The 16,504-nt window shown below is 41.0% G+C and overlaps 1 protein-coding gene across 3 annotated transcripts in view; it reads right to left on the reverse strand.

The window, feature by feature from the left end:
• The window catches only part of LOC117523091 (signal-induced proliferation-associated 1-like protein 2), a 258,904-nt gene that overhangs the window by 116,634 nt on the left and 125,766 nt on the right, over window positions 1-16,504 (reverse strand). For all 3 annotated transcript variants that reach the window (XM_034184507.1, XM_034184509.1, XM_034184508.1), the window contains exons 4-5: window positions 12,730-12,918; window positions 850-1,024 (exon numbers count right to left, since the gene is read on the reverse strand). In XM_034184507.1, coding sequence (XP_034040398.1) covers window positions 850-1,024; window positions 12,730-12,918 — 364 coding nt within the window. The remainder of the gene's footprint in view (window positions 1-849; window positions 1,025-12,729; window positions 12,919-16,504) is intronic.

Here is a 16,504-nt window from a genome sequence, read left to right on the forward strand (position 1 = left end):
CATACCTGATGCATCAGTTTACTGTTGATGATATGAAGGTTTCATTATTGTTACATGCTGATAATGTACATAACTTATGTCTACAGTGTAAAGGTCTTTGGCATTTAAGCTTTTGTCTTTTCATCCACTGCTTTTTACATCAAAGGAGCAGAGGAGGTTATGGGTCTCTGTAGACTGCACTCCCAGGGTGCATCTCTAGGACCAATTATTTGTCTGCTATGTCAAAAGGGTCTAAACACCAGCTTCCACACTGGATTGTGGAGACCATCGTCTTGGCGTATGGCAGTCAAGGACTCCCTTTAACATAAGGCATAAAGGAACACTTGACTAGCAACCAGGCAACGGTTGCTAGTCAAGTGTTGGCCTTTGTTTAATGGCATCTTTGTGGATGATATTTGTTCTACACATTTGTGTAGTTTCATTGGCTGAATGTTTCACCCTCTTTGGTGGCTCACTCAGTCCTCTCTACTGCATCTTCACTGTCTCAGGATGTGGGAATTTTCCTTACTTGTGCTGTAGCTGCTCTACAGGGTGGGTATATATGTCTCATGCAATATGTGTTGCACTGAATGAATAAAATGTTATGACTGTAATGCTCATTCCCTGAAGGTGCATGTAAATGGATGTCCACAAGTGGCAGGTGAAGTCTTGAATGCATCATCACGGATCATTTGCTCTCTGAGCTTGAATAGAGGGGTGCTTAGTCAGGTCATGCAAAAGAATAATATCCTATATAACATGTTCCTCATTCCTCTCCTTCAGGAAACATAAGACAAAGTCATAATATTTTGTGCTGCAGATATTTATGGATGCTTTCAATGTTAATTTTGGTGTGCATTTTTTTCTTACTCTTGTTATCCAGCTGAGCTCTGTACTTTGTGAACCCTTTGAGGCGCACCCTCTGACCAAGGAGGTCCAAGAACTCATCCAGAGCCGGTCCTGCGCTCTCATTGTTGTACATTTCTTCTTCTGTGCTCTGTCCAGCCTTGCAGTAGAGAACTCCCACTTTGTGCTGGAAGCTCAGCTGAAATATGAAACATACAAAGACATGTGATCAGTCAATATTGCACTGCCTTGTGACCAAAAAAAAAAACAAAAAAACACAACAAAACAACAGCCTTACAATCTGCTAAGAACAGCGCTGTAATTATTTCCAGAACAACTGCTTCAAACAATAGTTTTTCTTACAAGCATGCCACAATTGGCTCATCAGAATGGAAACAACAAATGGACTGTAACTACATTAATCTTTCCAGGATACCATTAATAATAACCTTCCTCAACAAAAACTGCCTCTCAACAAAGATAATCCTTTTGTTCAAAATAAGGAGTATTCATAAACTCGCTCACACACAACTCTCACTGGTGTTCAATTTAAATTTTTAAATTATCCACAAGGGACATATCTAAGATGAAGGCATGTCATGCAGAGACGGGAAGAAAGAAAACAGCAGGAGTGAGTTTCCATGTGCAGCAAGAGTCCTCTCCCCACATGCATCTTTTATGCCTCACAGCTCCCTAATGGTGGCCAAGAAGGAGAGTCAAAGATGTAAAAATAGAAAAAGAGGACCCCTTCTTCTGGCACCTGTTGCCCAATATTCCAAGCTGTGACAGGGTCTTGATCTTGACCCAAGGTCAATAAGCAATTTGGTGAGACGAAAAGGTTTTCTGGATGTGAAAGACAACGGATGATCTATATACCAAAACAAATTGGAAGCGTCTTTTCCTCTCTTAAAGGTTATCACTTCCCAGTGTTCCCTTGACACTGTTGTCATGGTGACTTCTTCTATCAGGTAGACTGCTGTGTACTAAAGCTCCTGCGGTAACAGAAAGCTATTATACCATCAGCCCCACTGGAAATACAATGATGTGTGATGATGTGATTTTGTTTTCTTTTCCTGCGTTTATGGGCTCACTTAACCCCTTAACTGACTCTCCTGTGGAAAGGACAATCAGACTGCCCTTTGGTACAAATATGTCAGGGCTTGAAAAGTGCCATTATAATGCAAAACAAATTGCAGATTTCCCAGGACGAAGTATGTTTGGCTTTCATTAACCCCTGAAAAGGTAGAATGTCTACAAAAAAGTTTGATCACATTGATTAAATATGTAACTATTATACAAATAATGAATGTTTATTAGTTAATGGTACAAATATTTAATGAGGTGAAAGCTGGAACATACCATTCAACGAGGTGAAAAAAAAAAATTCACGTCAGAAATTAGTCTAGCTTTTCATTCTAACTTCCTCCTAACAGCTCTTCATGCCTCCAGACAGCTTACAGCACAATAGATCTGTTTTGTGTGCGCACGCGTGTGTGTGCAGAGTGCAATGGTACCAAACGTATGGAACAAAATTTGCACTGTAAATGCAATGCAACAAATGGGACGAATAATCCATGTCCCGTAACATACAAAGCACCAATCAAATGACAAGGATCCACTCAGCCATTATATAAATACAAATAATGAATGTTTATGAGTTCAATGGTATGAATATTCATGAGATGAAATATTTGTTCCGTTGCATGAAAGAAAAAAACATTCATTATTTGTTTTATATAATGGCTAAAACAGATCCTTGTCATTTGATATTTTATTAATTTATAAACAACAGAAAAGGGACTTACATTTTGGTGTTCGTCACTGGTGCTTTGACGTCAATAGTCCAACACAAACTTTAAATAGGAATCCAAAATTGTTCTCAGTCAACTTGCAAAAACAGTCAGATAATTCAAAAACAATTTTGACATTGTAGTCCATGATGTCGTGCACTGACTTCATGTATAGGCTGCCGTATGATCAAAAAACCGCTTAAGAAATTTATCCAGCTCTTTATGCTAACTTCATCCTAACAGCTCTTCATGCCTCCATACGGCTTACGGCATAATGGATTTGTTTTTTGTGTTAGAAGAATTAGCACCGTCAATTAGCTAGTTCAAATCGTGGGCTGTCAGCAAAACTAACTCCGCCATGTTTAGCTAAACGCTGTCCCGGTAGTGTGAGCGTGCGCAGTGGATGGGGCGTACAATAGCACATTTGATGTAGAACCAAATTTGCCCAGTAAATGAAACACGATGGCAAATGAATAATCCATGTCACGTAACATACAACTCACCAATCAAATGACAAGGATCCACTCAGCCATTATATAAACGAACTGTGGCAATAATATAAGGTGCTACAACGTGCAGCTACTGCGCTCTGTGCACACCTGATCCCGTCCTGTATCCCCTATGTCCTACTTAGTACTTGCTAGGAGCTGCATACATTTCTCCAGGAAGAACTGGTGTTGCATCACATAGGAATTCCAGCATCAAACATATGTCAAACTCTTATGCAGATCTCTACTGGAACTACTATGGCAACCTTGAGCAATCGGCGCAAGCCAAAAACAAAAAACAAAACAAATATTAGGTACTACGTATATTGCTATACTACTGTTTTTTTTTTGTTTTTTTTCTATTCCTAATGTTCCATTATGTGTTCACTGTTGGAAGGTGCAGAGACCCCTTCGTCTTGACAATATAAAAAGAAAATAAGCCACAGACACATATTGAGACAAGAGTGAAATGGGGCAACAGTCCCACAAGAGAATTCTCAGACCCTACTGAGGGATACATGAGTGTCTTAAGAGACAAGTGTGTTATTGACACGTCTGTATGCACTGCAACAAATCCAAAACATGGCAACCAAAACCTGGCGAGTCACATAATGCACCAGTGGACCCTTTTTGCTTTTGGGAAATATATGAACATATGAAGGTTTTACATCAGTGAGAAAAGTAACCTCTAAGAGAACAACTTAATGAACAGATCATGCAGAGGTTGGGGAATAAATTAATGCAGAAGTTTATAGTCACTTTATAGTTGATCTTCTGCCTGAAAGAAAGAAAAAGCTGAATTGTGGCGCTGCACAGACAGACTCTCTGGATGGAAGATTAGTCTCACAATCCTGTGGAACTAATCATCCTTAGGCCTGAAAAATACTTCAGAGCTGAGGTGATGCTATAATCACAGGAAGTGATTTATGGCACTGCAAAGGTTACAGTTTATAGCTTACATAAATAGGTGGATGTAGAGCAGCAGGATCTAAATATTTCAATGTGTTGGCAATCAGATTTTTTTGTATTACTTCCTAAAATAACTACATTTATATTCTTTAACATTCACTTTAACAAACAGACTAAGAAATGCCTTTACTATAAACTGCATTCTGCAGTTAAATTAGCAATGTAGTGAGTGCACATCCTGCTGTTCAAATGAAGTGTAATCAAGATGGTTAAACACTAATGCAACAGTAGGGAAAGAATAACCGACATCCCTGAATTTTAAGAGCAGGTTTTAAAATAGGTTTAGGAATATGCAAGTGAAAAACTGTATAATCGCAATATTTAATCAAATATCCAAAGTTACTGTCAATAAAAATGTCCAAGGTTACTGTCAACAAAAATACTTTCATATTGAGAAAAAAAAAATACAGATAAATTGTATGTATGATAACTACTGAAAGACTTTGATGAATTAATTGTAAATCTTCACGTTGACAGTCATTTTCAAGTCTGAGGATGGATCCATGAACATTTCCAAAATAATGCCTTGGATCATGAAAGAAAGGAACTAGTGAGGGAAGCCACCAAGACAGACAGACAATTCTGGAGTTTTGGCTTTGGTGGCTGTGATTGGAGAAACTGTACATGGTAAAACCTTTGTATGCTGTGTCATCAGTTGTACAACTTCATAGTGGAGTGGAACAGAAATGGATTTCCTTAAAAACAAGTGAAATTTCAGCTTCTGTTTGCTTGAAAAAAAAAACAAAACATGGAAGACTGGAGCCTAGATTTGATGAGAGGGAAACGCTGCAAACTTTTCCTTGCCATTCTTGATGTTTTATTGCCAGTTACATTCTAAGGGCGCATGCAAGTAACTACATTTTCAGCAGCGCAACCAGTCTTAAAACATCTTTAGTCCCCTCTTATCAAAAAGTAAAAAGAAAGGCAATCAATCATCATTGCAACTCTATTGTAGTTGGGAACACCTACTGTACATTGTCTTTCTTATTTACAGCTTGTCAAGCAAACTCGTATCTTCAGAGCTCATTAAGAGTGGCCTAAAATATATTCAGATCCAGAGCTCACTACAGCACAGTCACTCAAAGGGGAGCACCTGGTGTCCAGATCTAAAAACGTGGGGCTCGACCGGGCTCAGCCCGAAAAAAAAACACATGGTTTCACCTCCATGTGGGCTCACCACCAGCAAGGGGATCGTAAGGGGTCTGGTGTGCGTATGATGGCCACTGGACAGGGGCAAAGGCTGACATGGACTGAGACTCTGTTACGGTACTTAACTCTTGGAACGCAGAGCGCTACCTCTCTGATAGGGAAGTAGCTTAAGCTTGTGCAAGAGGTCAAGCAACTCAATCTACAAATAGCTGGGCTCACCTCCAGGCACTATATAGGCTCTGGAATCAAATTCCTGAAGAGGGGTTGTACTCTCCACCTCCGGAGCTGTCCAGGGTGAGAGGCGGGTGTGGGGGTCCACGTCAAGGAGAGGAATTTAATAGTTGTTTATGCATATGCACCAAACAGAAGGTCAGGGTGTCCTTCTTGGAGATTGAGTGGGATCCTTCCTGAAAAAGTTTCTTGCTGGAGACTCCTTTGTTCTACTGGGGGACTTCAGTGCTCACATGGGCAACGATGGAGAAATTTGGAGGGAAGTGACTGGGAGGAACACCCCCTTACTAATTTGAATCAAAGTGGCGTTTTGTTGTTGGACTTGCTGGTCACTTGATTGGTTATAACGAACACCTTGTTTGAGCACAAGAATGTTCCTAAGTACGCTTGTCCCTTCTTTCCACCGAGCAGTCCAGGATCGCATGGCACAGTATGGTACGGTTCGGAATGGTTAAGCATAGCTTGGCTTTCATTTCCACTGACAGCAGTACTATATGGTTTGGTAGGTGGAGCATGGTAGACATCAACATGCATGTCATGTAAGCTGTGGCACAACCCTGACCCGTCCATATGGAAGCGGGTTTAGGTCAGGTCAACTATAAACCATCTGCATAAGTTTTGTATCGTATTGCAGTTTTGTCCACATGGAGTCCACATAGTGTAATTTTCACTCTCACACACACACACACACACACACACACACACACACACACACACACACACACACACACACACACACACACACACACACACACACACACACACACACACATATATATGTACAGTGAGGAAAATAAGTATTTGATCCCCTGTCAGTTTTGCAGGTTTTCCCACCTACAAAGAATGGAGAGGTCTGTAATTTTTATCGTAGGTACACTTCAACTGTGCGAGACAGAATCTAAAAAAAAAAAAAAAAAAATCCAGAAAATCACAGTGTATGATTTGTAAATAATTAATTGCATTTTATTGCATATAATAAGTATTTGACCACCCCACCAACCAGCAAGAATTCTGGCTCTCACAGACCTGATAATTTTTCTTTAAGAAGCCCTCTTATTCTGCACTCTTTACCTGTATTAATTGCACCTGTTTGAACTTGTTAACTGTATAAAAGCCACCTGTTCACACAATCAATCACACTCCAACCTGTCCACCATAACCAAGACCAAAGAGCTGTCTAAGGACACCAGGGACAAAACTGTAGACCTGCACAAGGCTGGGATGGATTACAGGACACCAGGCAAGCAGCTTGGTAGAAGACACAACTGTTATGATTATTTATTAGAAAGTGGAAGAAACACAAGATGACTGTCAATCTCCCTCGGTCTGGGATTTCATGCAAGACCTCACTTTGTGGGGTAAGGATGATTCTGAGAAAGCTCAGAACTACACAGGAGGACCTGGTGAATGACCTGAAGAGAGCTGGGACCACAGTCACAAAAATTACATTAGTAACACATGATGCTGTCATGGTTTAAAATCCTGCAGGGCAGCAAGGTCCCCCTGCTCAAGCCAGTACATCTCCAGGCCCATTTGAAGTTCACCAGTGACCATCTGAATGATCCAGAGGAGGCATGGGAGAAGGTCATGCGGTCAGATGAGACCAAAATAGAGGTTTCTGGAATCAACTCCACTTACCATGTTTAGAGGATGAGAACAACCCCAAGAAAACCATCCCAACCGTGAAGCATGGGGGCGGAAACATCATACTCTGGGGGTGCTCTTCTGCAAAGGGGGCAGACAACTGCACCGTATTGAAGGGAGGATGGATGGGGTCATGTATTGCGAGATTTTGGCAAACAACCTCCTTCCCTCAGTAAAAGCACTGAAGATGGGTCATGGCTGGGTCTTCCAGCATGACAATGACCCCAAACACACAGCCAGGACAACTAAGGAGGGGCTCTGTAAAAAGCATTTCTAAGCTCTGTTTTTGTAGGGGATCTAATAATTATTTCATGCAATAAAATGCAAATTAATTATTTAAAAATCATACAATGTGATTTTCTGGATTTTTTTTTTTAGATTCTGTCTCTCACAGTTGAAGTGTACCTACGATAAAAATTACAGACCTCTCCATTCTTTGTAGGTGGGAAAACCTGCAAAACTGACAGGGGATGAAATACTTATTTTCCCCACTGTATGTGTGTCTTGGTGGATCATTAATGGGATTTATCTTTATTGCGAGCAGAGTGCTCAAGAGACAATGGATGGCATGAATAAATGGAGCACTTTGACACTTTCAGCTTTTAAAATAAGTTATTTTTTCTTGTTGGCGGAACAAAGTGCTAGCGTCCTCTGGTTCAGGCTGAGAAACATAATCGGAGCAAATAAACACACTTCTTTAAAAACGTTTTGTTTATTGAATAATTTTTATGATAAAGAATTAAAAGTACTTCCAGACATTGTCTTCCAAAACAAGGCCATCTTATGTGGATAACAGTTTTCATCAGGCTGTGATGATGAATCTGGTTGAAACGATGCAACAGGTAAGAAGATTTTGTATTTACTCAGTGTGTGAATGATTTTGTGTGAATGATTTTAATATTTGAAACAGTATGAATGGTCATGTGAGGACTTCACTGAAAAGAAATATAGGATCTGTAGATATACTGCACCTCTATATTTATGTGGACCATCGTGAATAAACATATATTATTATTATTGTTATTATTTATTATTATTATTATGCCACTTTGTAGTGTGGCTTTGGACCAATCAATGGACAGCAGTGGGTTAGCGCCTCTTTTTATTACCATTGCTTCTCCCCTTTTTACAGTTCTATTACTTTGGTACCCCAAGCGAAGGGTGCCAAATAAGTGGTATGGTATGGCATGGTTATTTTGGTACCCATCCCTAAATCTGAATGTGATGCACAAAATAACATTCCATACCATGCCATACCAAACTGGGCCGCTCGGTAGAAACAAGGCTTTTCTACCAGAACACCCTAGGTCAAAGATCAGTGATCAACTTTGTAACCATTTCATCAAACCTGTGACAGTGTGTCACCCGTTAAAGAGAGGAGCAGAACTGTCAACTGATCACCACCTGGTGATGATTAGGATCAGATGGCAGGGTAAGCCACTGGACTGATCTAGAAGTCCTAAATGTGTGGTGAGAGTTTTCTGGGAACGTTTGGTGAAAGAGCCTGTCCAGAAGGCCTTCAACTCATGCCAAGCCAAACCTTCTCCCACATCCCGAGGGAGGCTGGGAATATGGAAGTGGAGCGGTCCATGTTCAAGGCCTCCATTGCTGATGCAGCTGCTTTGAGCTGTTATCAGACGGTTGTTGGCGCTTGTCATGGTTGCAACGCAAGACTCTGTTGGTGGGCACCTGCGGGGATGAAAGCTGTCAGACTAAAGATAGAGGCCTTTCATGTCTGGTTGGCACAGAAGTCTCCACAATCAGCATACAGGTACTGGCAGGCCAGAAGGACTGCAGCCTCAGTGGTGACTGAGGCAAAAACTCGGGTGTGGGAAGAGTTTGGAGAGGCCGTGCAGAACTAATGGATAGAAACGAGATTCCTTTGTTGGGTACTTGGGCTTACACTCCTGGACAGGGTGAAAAGGTCGACTATCTAGGAGGGACTCTGAATACAGCTGCTGCTTCTTCGGTTTGAAAGGAGGCAGCTGAGGTGGTTTGAGCATCTGGTGAGGATACCCTGTGGTCGTCTCCCTGGCATGGCCAACTGGGAGGAGGCCTCAAGGAAGACCCAGGACACACTGAAAGAATTAAATTTCCCAGCTGGCTTGGGAATGCCTCAGGATCCCCATAAGAGTTACAGGACTTGGCAGAGGATAGGAAAGTGTGGGAAGAGCTGCTTAAAAAACAGTAAGCACTCCAGAGGAACCTCATCCCACAAGCACAAGCACCACTTCAGATAAAGCTTTCCACATAGGGGAGGTGATGATCTAGTGGTTAAGGGTTGGGCTTGAGACCAGAGGATCCTCAGTTCAAATCCCAATCTGACTGGAAAATCACTAAGGACCCTTGGGCAAAGCAAAGTCCTTAATCCCCTAGTTGCTCCCGGAGTGTAGTGAGTACCTTGTATGGCAGCACCCTCACATCGGGGTGAATGTGAGGCATTATTTGTAAAGCGCTTTGAGTGTCTGATGCAGATGGAAAAGCACTATATAAATGCAGTCCATTTCACATGTGAAAAGGTGCCCAAATTAAACAGGACTGTTTAATTTACCTACAGTTAGCAAACAATTAGGGAAACTCTAATCTAACACATTAGATGATGTATTATTTTCAGTACGTAAGATCAGCTCCTGCATGAATAAGGAATCTATATTATGCAGTGTGTAACTGTTCTCTGAGTAAAAATGCATAGAGTTTAATGAGAAGATGTCTAATGTGAAATTTTAAATGGAGTTTTCGTAGTTAAAAAAAAAATGTAAAACCTAATTATTTTCTAGAAAAAATATAATCTCCTTTACACAGGTATGCAGAATTAGTACTGTAGCTTTTCGTCATAGCTACCTGATTGGTACTATGGAGCAGTTGATACCTTTAAGTGTTGGAATTCACATTGGGAGAAAAACATTTGGAATGTTACATCCCTACCAATAATTGTGTTTGATTATTTCTTTTACCCCAAGTACCATGTAAGTAGCACAGTGAGCTGCTCTGCTCTTTGAGAGAGTTTGTAAACCATTCAAACCACAATGTGGATTCTACTGGAACATCAATACAACAGACATGACATGAATCAACATGACTAAAACAGACATGAACACTGGTGTTTGTAAAGTCTACAATACTAAAAGCTTAGCATAGTATAATAAAGCGATTGTAATGGAAGCAAAACAATGAACGGGAACGGGCATTATCAGACAGCAGTCAGGGATTATGAACACAGATGTATTACTAAATCCAACCTGGATATGACTGGGAGCCAGATGAAGCCTTGCTTCTATTATTGAGAAAGTTTTAATGAAGCAACTGCTGACCATCAGTCAAAAAACCCACAACTTAAAACCACTGCCAGTACTAGTACTAAGGCTATGGAAATGCATTTATGGGCGGAGAAATTCTTGCTTGGATAAAAACAGTAGACTGGGGGTGCATGATATATTAAACATTCACACAGCAAGCATAATATTAAAGATTTAAACAGGAGTGCACAAAATAAGTGATTCTATATATAAACAGGTCTCTATTGGGCTTTTGGTTTGAGGTCTGTGAGAAGAAGTGCCAGTTGGGAGCGTTTAAATCCCGCTTAGCGTGCACTTTATAAATCCACTGTGAAATGATTTTTGAATGGTTAGACTGATCATGTTTTTCTACTCCTTATATCTGTAATGTCATACTGAAGGCAGAGTTATAGGTTAAGTGAACAAATTCCTGTGTCATATCATCTGCTCTCTAAAGATCTACCAGAAAACACAACGTTGACTTTGTCATCTTGACTCCATGTAACTTGCATTTGGAGGACACTGGACTGCTTTTGTTTATGAGTGTAACAAAATGTTAGTATTCAAGAGGGACATGGCTGACACATCCTATTATGGCAGCCTGTCCCTTGTCAATATAAAACTAGGCCCTTGGTGATGAATGTAATTACATAAACAAGCAGCCAGTTCTCTGATAGTGAGATAAGCTGTACATCGCTTGCTCCTCCAACCATAAGACTTTTCATCTTGCACTTTCATTAGATGACAAATTAAAGGCGTTAAGATCACACAATGAATCTATCTCTGACAGCTGCAAACATAAAAAGCCCTCATTCCTAATACTCATTTTATTCAAGTAGCCTTAACGCAAGATGACATCCTCTGCCAGCCACCTGCAGTAGGATGAAATAAGTTGTTAGAGGGAGTTCTGTAACCTTTCTCTGAGTGTCCTACAGGCAAAATGGAACTGACAAATAAGGCAACACTGATTAATCTAAAGTTCGTTCCAGCTATTTATGCATGCTATTACCCATACCTCCACTCAGGACCAAAAATTCATCTATTATAAAGAACTCACATGTGGGATAATGGTTCTTGCTATTTCTCTGTAACTTGACACCACAGCTGATGATTTAATTCAAGGAGTTTCATAAAAACTTTGCATTAAAGATTTTGAAATTATCACCATTTTCAAACATATACCCTTCATTTTCAGGGGCTATAAAAAAAACTACAAATCATCATTTTTGCAGATGGTTTTCTTTTGACAAGTCCAGGGATGGGTACATAAATATTTTCAAATCAATGAATGTCTATTTGACTTCATTTACATCAATCACTAAGAAATGCAAACAATATGGTTCTGTATGGTGGTGCGCAGCGCAAAGCCATTCATGCTCCAGTCTCCTTGTACATACAGAGTTCTGTCAGGAAGGGCTAACGGCATAAAACATGTGCTAAATCAGCATCAACGAAATCAACTGTGGTGACCCTGTGGGCTCGGGGGGAATGGTAAATTTGTGTGGAGTAGGTATTTCTTAAAAATTCAGACTGTGCAAGAACGGAACTAGTCAGGTACACCACCAAGACACCCAAAACACACTGAAGAAATTCTAAGTTTCTGTAGCTGTGATTGGAGAATCCGTATCAGCTTTCTGATGCAGCACCAGTTATACTACAGCTTCATGGTGTTGTGGCACAGCAACAGAATGCCTTTAAAAAAAGAGAAGTAGAATTTCAGATGCAATTTGTCTGAATACTTAAGCCCATAATTTTATGTTTACTTGTTAAAAAAGTTCCTTTCTTTCACTCCACCATGAATCTGTGAGTGATGCTGCACCAGACAAATGTTGCACTATTCAAAGTTTGTATCAACAACAATCCCTATATTGTGTTTGTCCAATTACTTATGGCGACTAAACATGGAGGGATTATGTATAAAAATGGATGGAATTCCTAAACCTTTAGTGTGCTTTGTTTTTGTTAAATCCCTTGAATTAAAGTTGAAAGTTTACATTGATAGCTTCATCGTGGTGGTGCACAGCAGCAAAAATGACAAAAACTGTATCACTGCCCAAATACTTGTGTACGTGACTGTATAAACACATGACACAGTACATCATTTCTAACTTTAAAAGACTGGATATGGAATGTAGACACAGTTCCACACATAGATCCAAATGATAAATATCCCTAAAATATGGATGAATAAGTGCGAACATTACAACTAATGCATTTCCCTTCCAGCAACTGCTGATGTGCCCCGAAGCAAAGCACTTAGAGTCGAAATGCTCCACTGCTACTTTGTCACCAGCATAATTCTGCACTTGCGCTTGAAAATGTATACAAAGAGGTTCTCACAACAACAAAAGTACCCACCCCTTGTTCATCCAGCTTTAGGAGCTGCTCTGGGACCTTTGGAGAGTTGATGGCCAGCCTTAGACACTGGATGTTGAGCTCAGGGATCACATACTCCAACACCTCCTTAAGCGGCAGGCCCCGAGCTGTGCCGTGTCTTGCTGTAGATGGGATGGCATCCTCCAGGATGGCCCCACGGAGTGTGGTCAGCTGATGAAAAAGACACATGGTAAAGAGTTATTCATCTAATTCATTAATTGATGGTCTTAAGCTATCATATTTCCTTGATTAATCGCCCGAATGTTTATTTTGTTTATTTTCTGCACACCATGCTCAGGCCTGGCACCTAAATAAAGCAGGCCTTTATTCAAATGCTTATTGCTGCCTGCACTGTAATATGGTGTTAAGTCCCACAGATATCCCTAGGTGTGGGGAACCAAAGACAACAGCTTTAGATCGGAGTCCACTGACTCACTGCGTAACCTCTCCGAGCCCCTCTCAGATACCCTGACATGCACCTCTTAAAAATTGAAACTACACATAATGACGGACACCGCAAGGGCTGTGACTGGTCACTTTTCCTGTTTCACTCCTTCCTCTCCCATCATATTTTAGAAGCTTTTGCAGTGTGCACCCCAATTACATTTTGATCATGGATCAAATAGAGAAACGTTTGGCAGAAAAGTCCGCAAATACGACCAACTTTACAACACGGAGTCAAAAAACTACAACCCCAATTCCAATGAAGTTGGGACGTTGTGTAAAATGTAAATAAAAACAGAATACAATGATTTGCAAATCCTCTGCAACCTATATTCAATTGAATACACCACAAAGACAAGATATTTAATGTTCAAAATGATAAACTTTATTGTTTTTGTGCAAATATTTGCTTATTTTGAAATGGATGCCTGCAACACATTTCAAAAAAGTTGGGACAGGGCAACAAAAGACTGGGAAAGTTGATGAATACTCAAAGAATACCTGTTTGGAAACAGGTGAGCGTCATGATTGGGTATAAATAGAGCATCCTCAAAAGGCTCAGCCGTTCACAAGCAAAGATGGGGCGAGGATCACCACTTTGTGAACAACTGCATGAAAAAATAGTCCAACAGTTTAAGAACATTATTTCTCAATGTTAAATTGCAAGGAATTTAGGGATTCATCATCTACAGTCAATAATATAATCAGAAGATTCAGAGAGTCTGGAGAACTTTCTACATGTAAGCGGCAACACAGAAAACCAACACTGAATGTGTGTAACCTTCGATCCCTTAGGTGGCACTGCATTAAAAACCGACATCATTATGTAAAGGATCTTACCGCATGGGCTCAGGAACACTTCAGAAAACCATTGTCAGTTAACACAGTTCGTCGCTACATCTACAAGTGCAAGTTCAAACTCTAACATGCAAAGCGCAAGCCATACATCAGCAACATCCAGAAACGCAGCCGCCTTCTCTGGGCCCGAGCTCATTTGAAATAGACAGACGCAAAGTGGAAAAGTGTGCTGTGGTCTGATGAGTTCACATTTCAAGTTGTTTTTGGAAATCATGGACATTGTGTACACTGGACAAAAGAGGAAAAAGACCATCCAGATTGTTACCAGTGTAAAGTTCAAAAGCCAGCATCTGTGATGGTATGGGGGTGTGTTAATGCCCATGGCATGGGTAACTTACACATCTGTGATGGCACCATCGATGCTGAAAGGTACATCCAGGTTTTGGAGCAACACATGCTGCCATCCAAGCAACGTGTTTTTCAGGGATGTCCCTGCTTATTTCAGCAAGACAACGCCAAGCCACATTCAGTACGTGTTACAACAGCGTGGCTTTGAAGTAAAAGTGTGCAGGTACTAGACCGGCCTACCTGCAGTCCAGACCTATCGCCCACTGAAAATGCGTGTGCATTATGAAGCGCAAAATACGACAACGGAGACCCCGGACTGTTGAACAACTGAAGTCGTACATCAAGCAAGAACAGGAAAGAATTCCACCTACAAAACTTCAACAATTAGTGTCCTCAGTTCCCAAAAGCTTATTGAGTGTTGTTAGAAGAAAAGGTGATGTAACACAGTGGTAAACATACCACTGTCACAGCTTTTTTGAAACGTGTTGCAGGCATTCATTTCAAAATGAGCAAATATTTGAACAAAAACAATAAAGTTTATCAGTTTGAACATTAAATATCTTGTCTTTGTGGTATACAAGGTCTGTTAGAAAAGTATCGGACCTTTTTATTTTTTTTGCAAAAACCTGATGGATTTGAATCACGTGTGCTTGCATGAGCAAACCTTGAACCTTCATGCGCATGTGTGAACTTTTTCACGCCTGTCGATTGCATCATTTTCTGGTAAGCAGCCTTTGTGTGAGGATTGTGCAGCGCGCTCGGCGGATTTTCATTTCAAGGAAAAAGACGGAACGACTGGAGCATCAAATTTTGCCAGAAACTGGGCGACAGCCAGGTGGAAACCATTCGGATGATTCAGATGGCTTTCGGTGACTTTTCAGTCGTGTGACTATCCGAGAAATTGTGGAAGAGGTGGGCATGTCACAGCATGTCCTGTGAGACTTCAACATGAAGGTGCTTTTGCTCCGCCGTCAGAAGCAGCATGAATTTCACAGCCACTCTTTTCATGGCCAAATATTCTGTCTTCTACAGTGGAATGCACCGAAAAAGTGCTGATGTCCACCTCTTCCGCAATTTCTCGGACAGTCACACGACGGCCCCGCATCACCACAGCGTTCTCTTTGGAAATGATCTGGTCATAACAGCATGTTGATGGCCGACCAGAGCGCGGTTTGCTCTCCACTGTTGTGCGGACGTCTTTAAACCGGTTGTACCACTCCTTAATCTGTGTGATGCCCACAGGATCGTCACTGAAAGCCGTCTGAATCATCCGAATGGTTTCCACCTGGCTGTCGCCCAGTTTCTGGCAAAATTTGATGCTCCAGTCGTTCCATCTTTTTCCTTGAAATGAAAATCCACCAAGAATACAGCACATGTCCTCACACAAAGGCTGCTTACCAGGAAATGACGCAATCGACAGGCGTGAAAAAGTTCATGCATGTGCACGAAGGTTCGAGGTTTGCTCATGCAAGCACACGTGATTCAAATCCATCAGGTTTTTGCTAAAAATAAAAAGGTTTGATACTTTTTAACAGACCTCATATTCAGTTGACTATAGTTTGAAGAGGATTTGCAAATCATTGTATTCTGTTTTTATTTACATTTTACACAACATCCCAGCTTCATTGGAATCGGGGATGTACAAAGACGTTCAAATGACCCGCAATTCATGGAGGGAAATTGCACGTAACGTTGGTTTGGAGGTTGATTGTATAAAGAAGTGGAGCCCATTGAGGGCCAAATTGGTCCAGAAAAATAGGAGAAAAAACAAAACAACAACAACAAAAAAAAAACCCATAAACTGTGTATATACCGGAAATAGTGGCGGTGCAGGCGGAAAGAATGTCAGGCCTTGTGCTCCACATCGCGCCCCCGACTATTCTGGCGGTAAACTGCATTACGACACCCACCAACACGTCTGAGAATGTTGGAAGGGTCACACCCATGTTGATGAAACTGCGTGGCCACGGAGTTATAGAGTTGTAGTTGCATAAATCAGGCCAGGCGCTAATTATGGCAGGTGTTAATTTTTTCAGACAAAGTTCTGACCCAGCCATTGAAAGAGGCAGGCCCCTATTCAAAGCCAGACGTTTAATCAAGCAAATACAATATGCATGGCATCTCGCTCTCTTTTTGTGCACATGCCTGAGCACATTTGAATTGACAA

This window comes from Thalassophryne amazonica, chromosome 13, assembly GCF_902500255.1.
Source record: "Thalassophryne amazonica chromosome 13, fThaAma1.1, whole genome shotgun sequence".
Lineage (NCBI taxonomy): Eukaryota > Metazoa > Chordata > Actinopteri > Batrachoidiformes > Batrachoididae > Thalassophryne > Thalassophryne amazonica.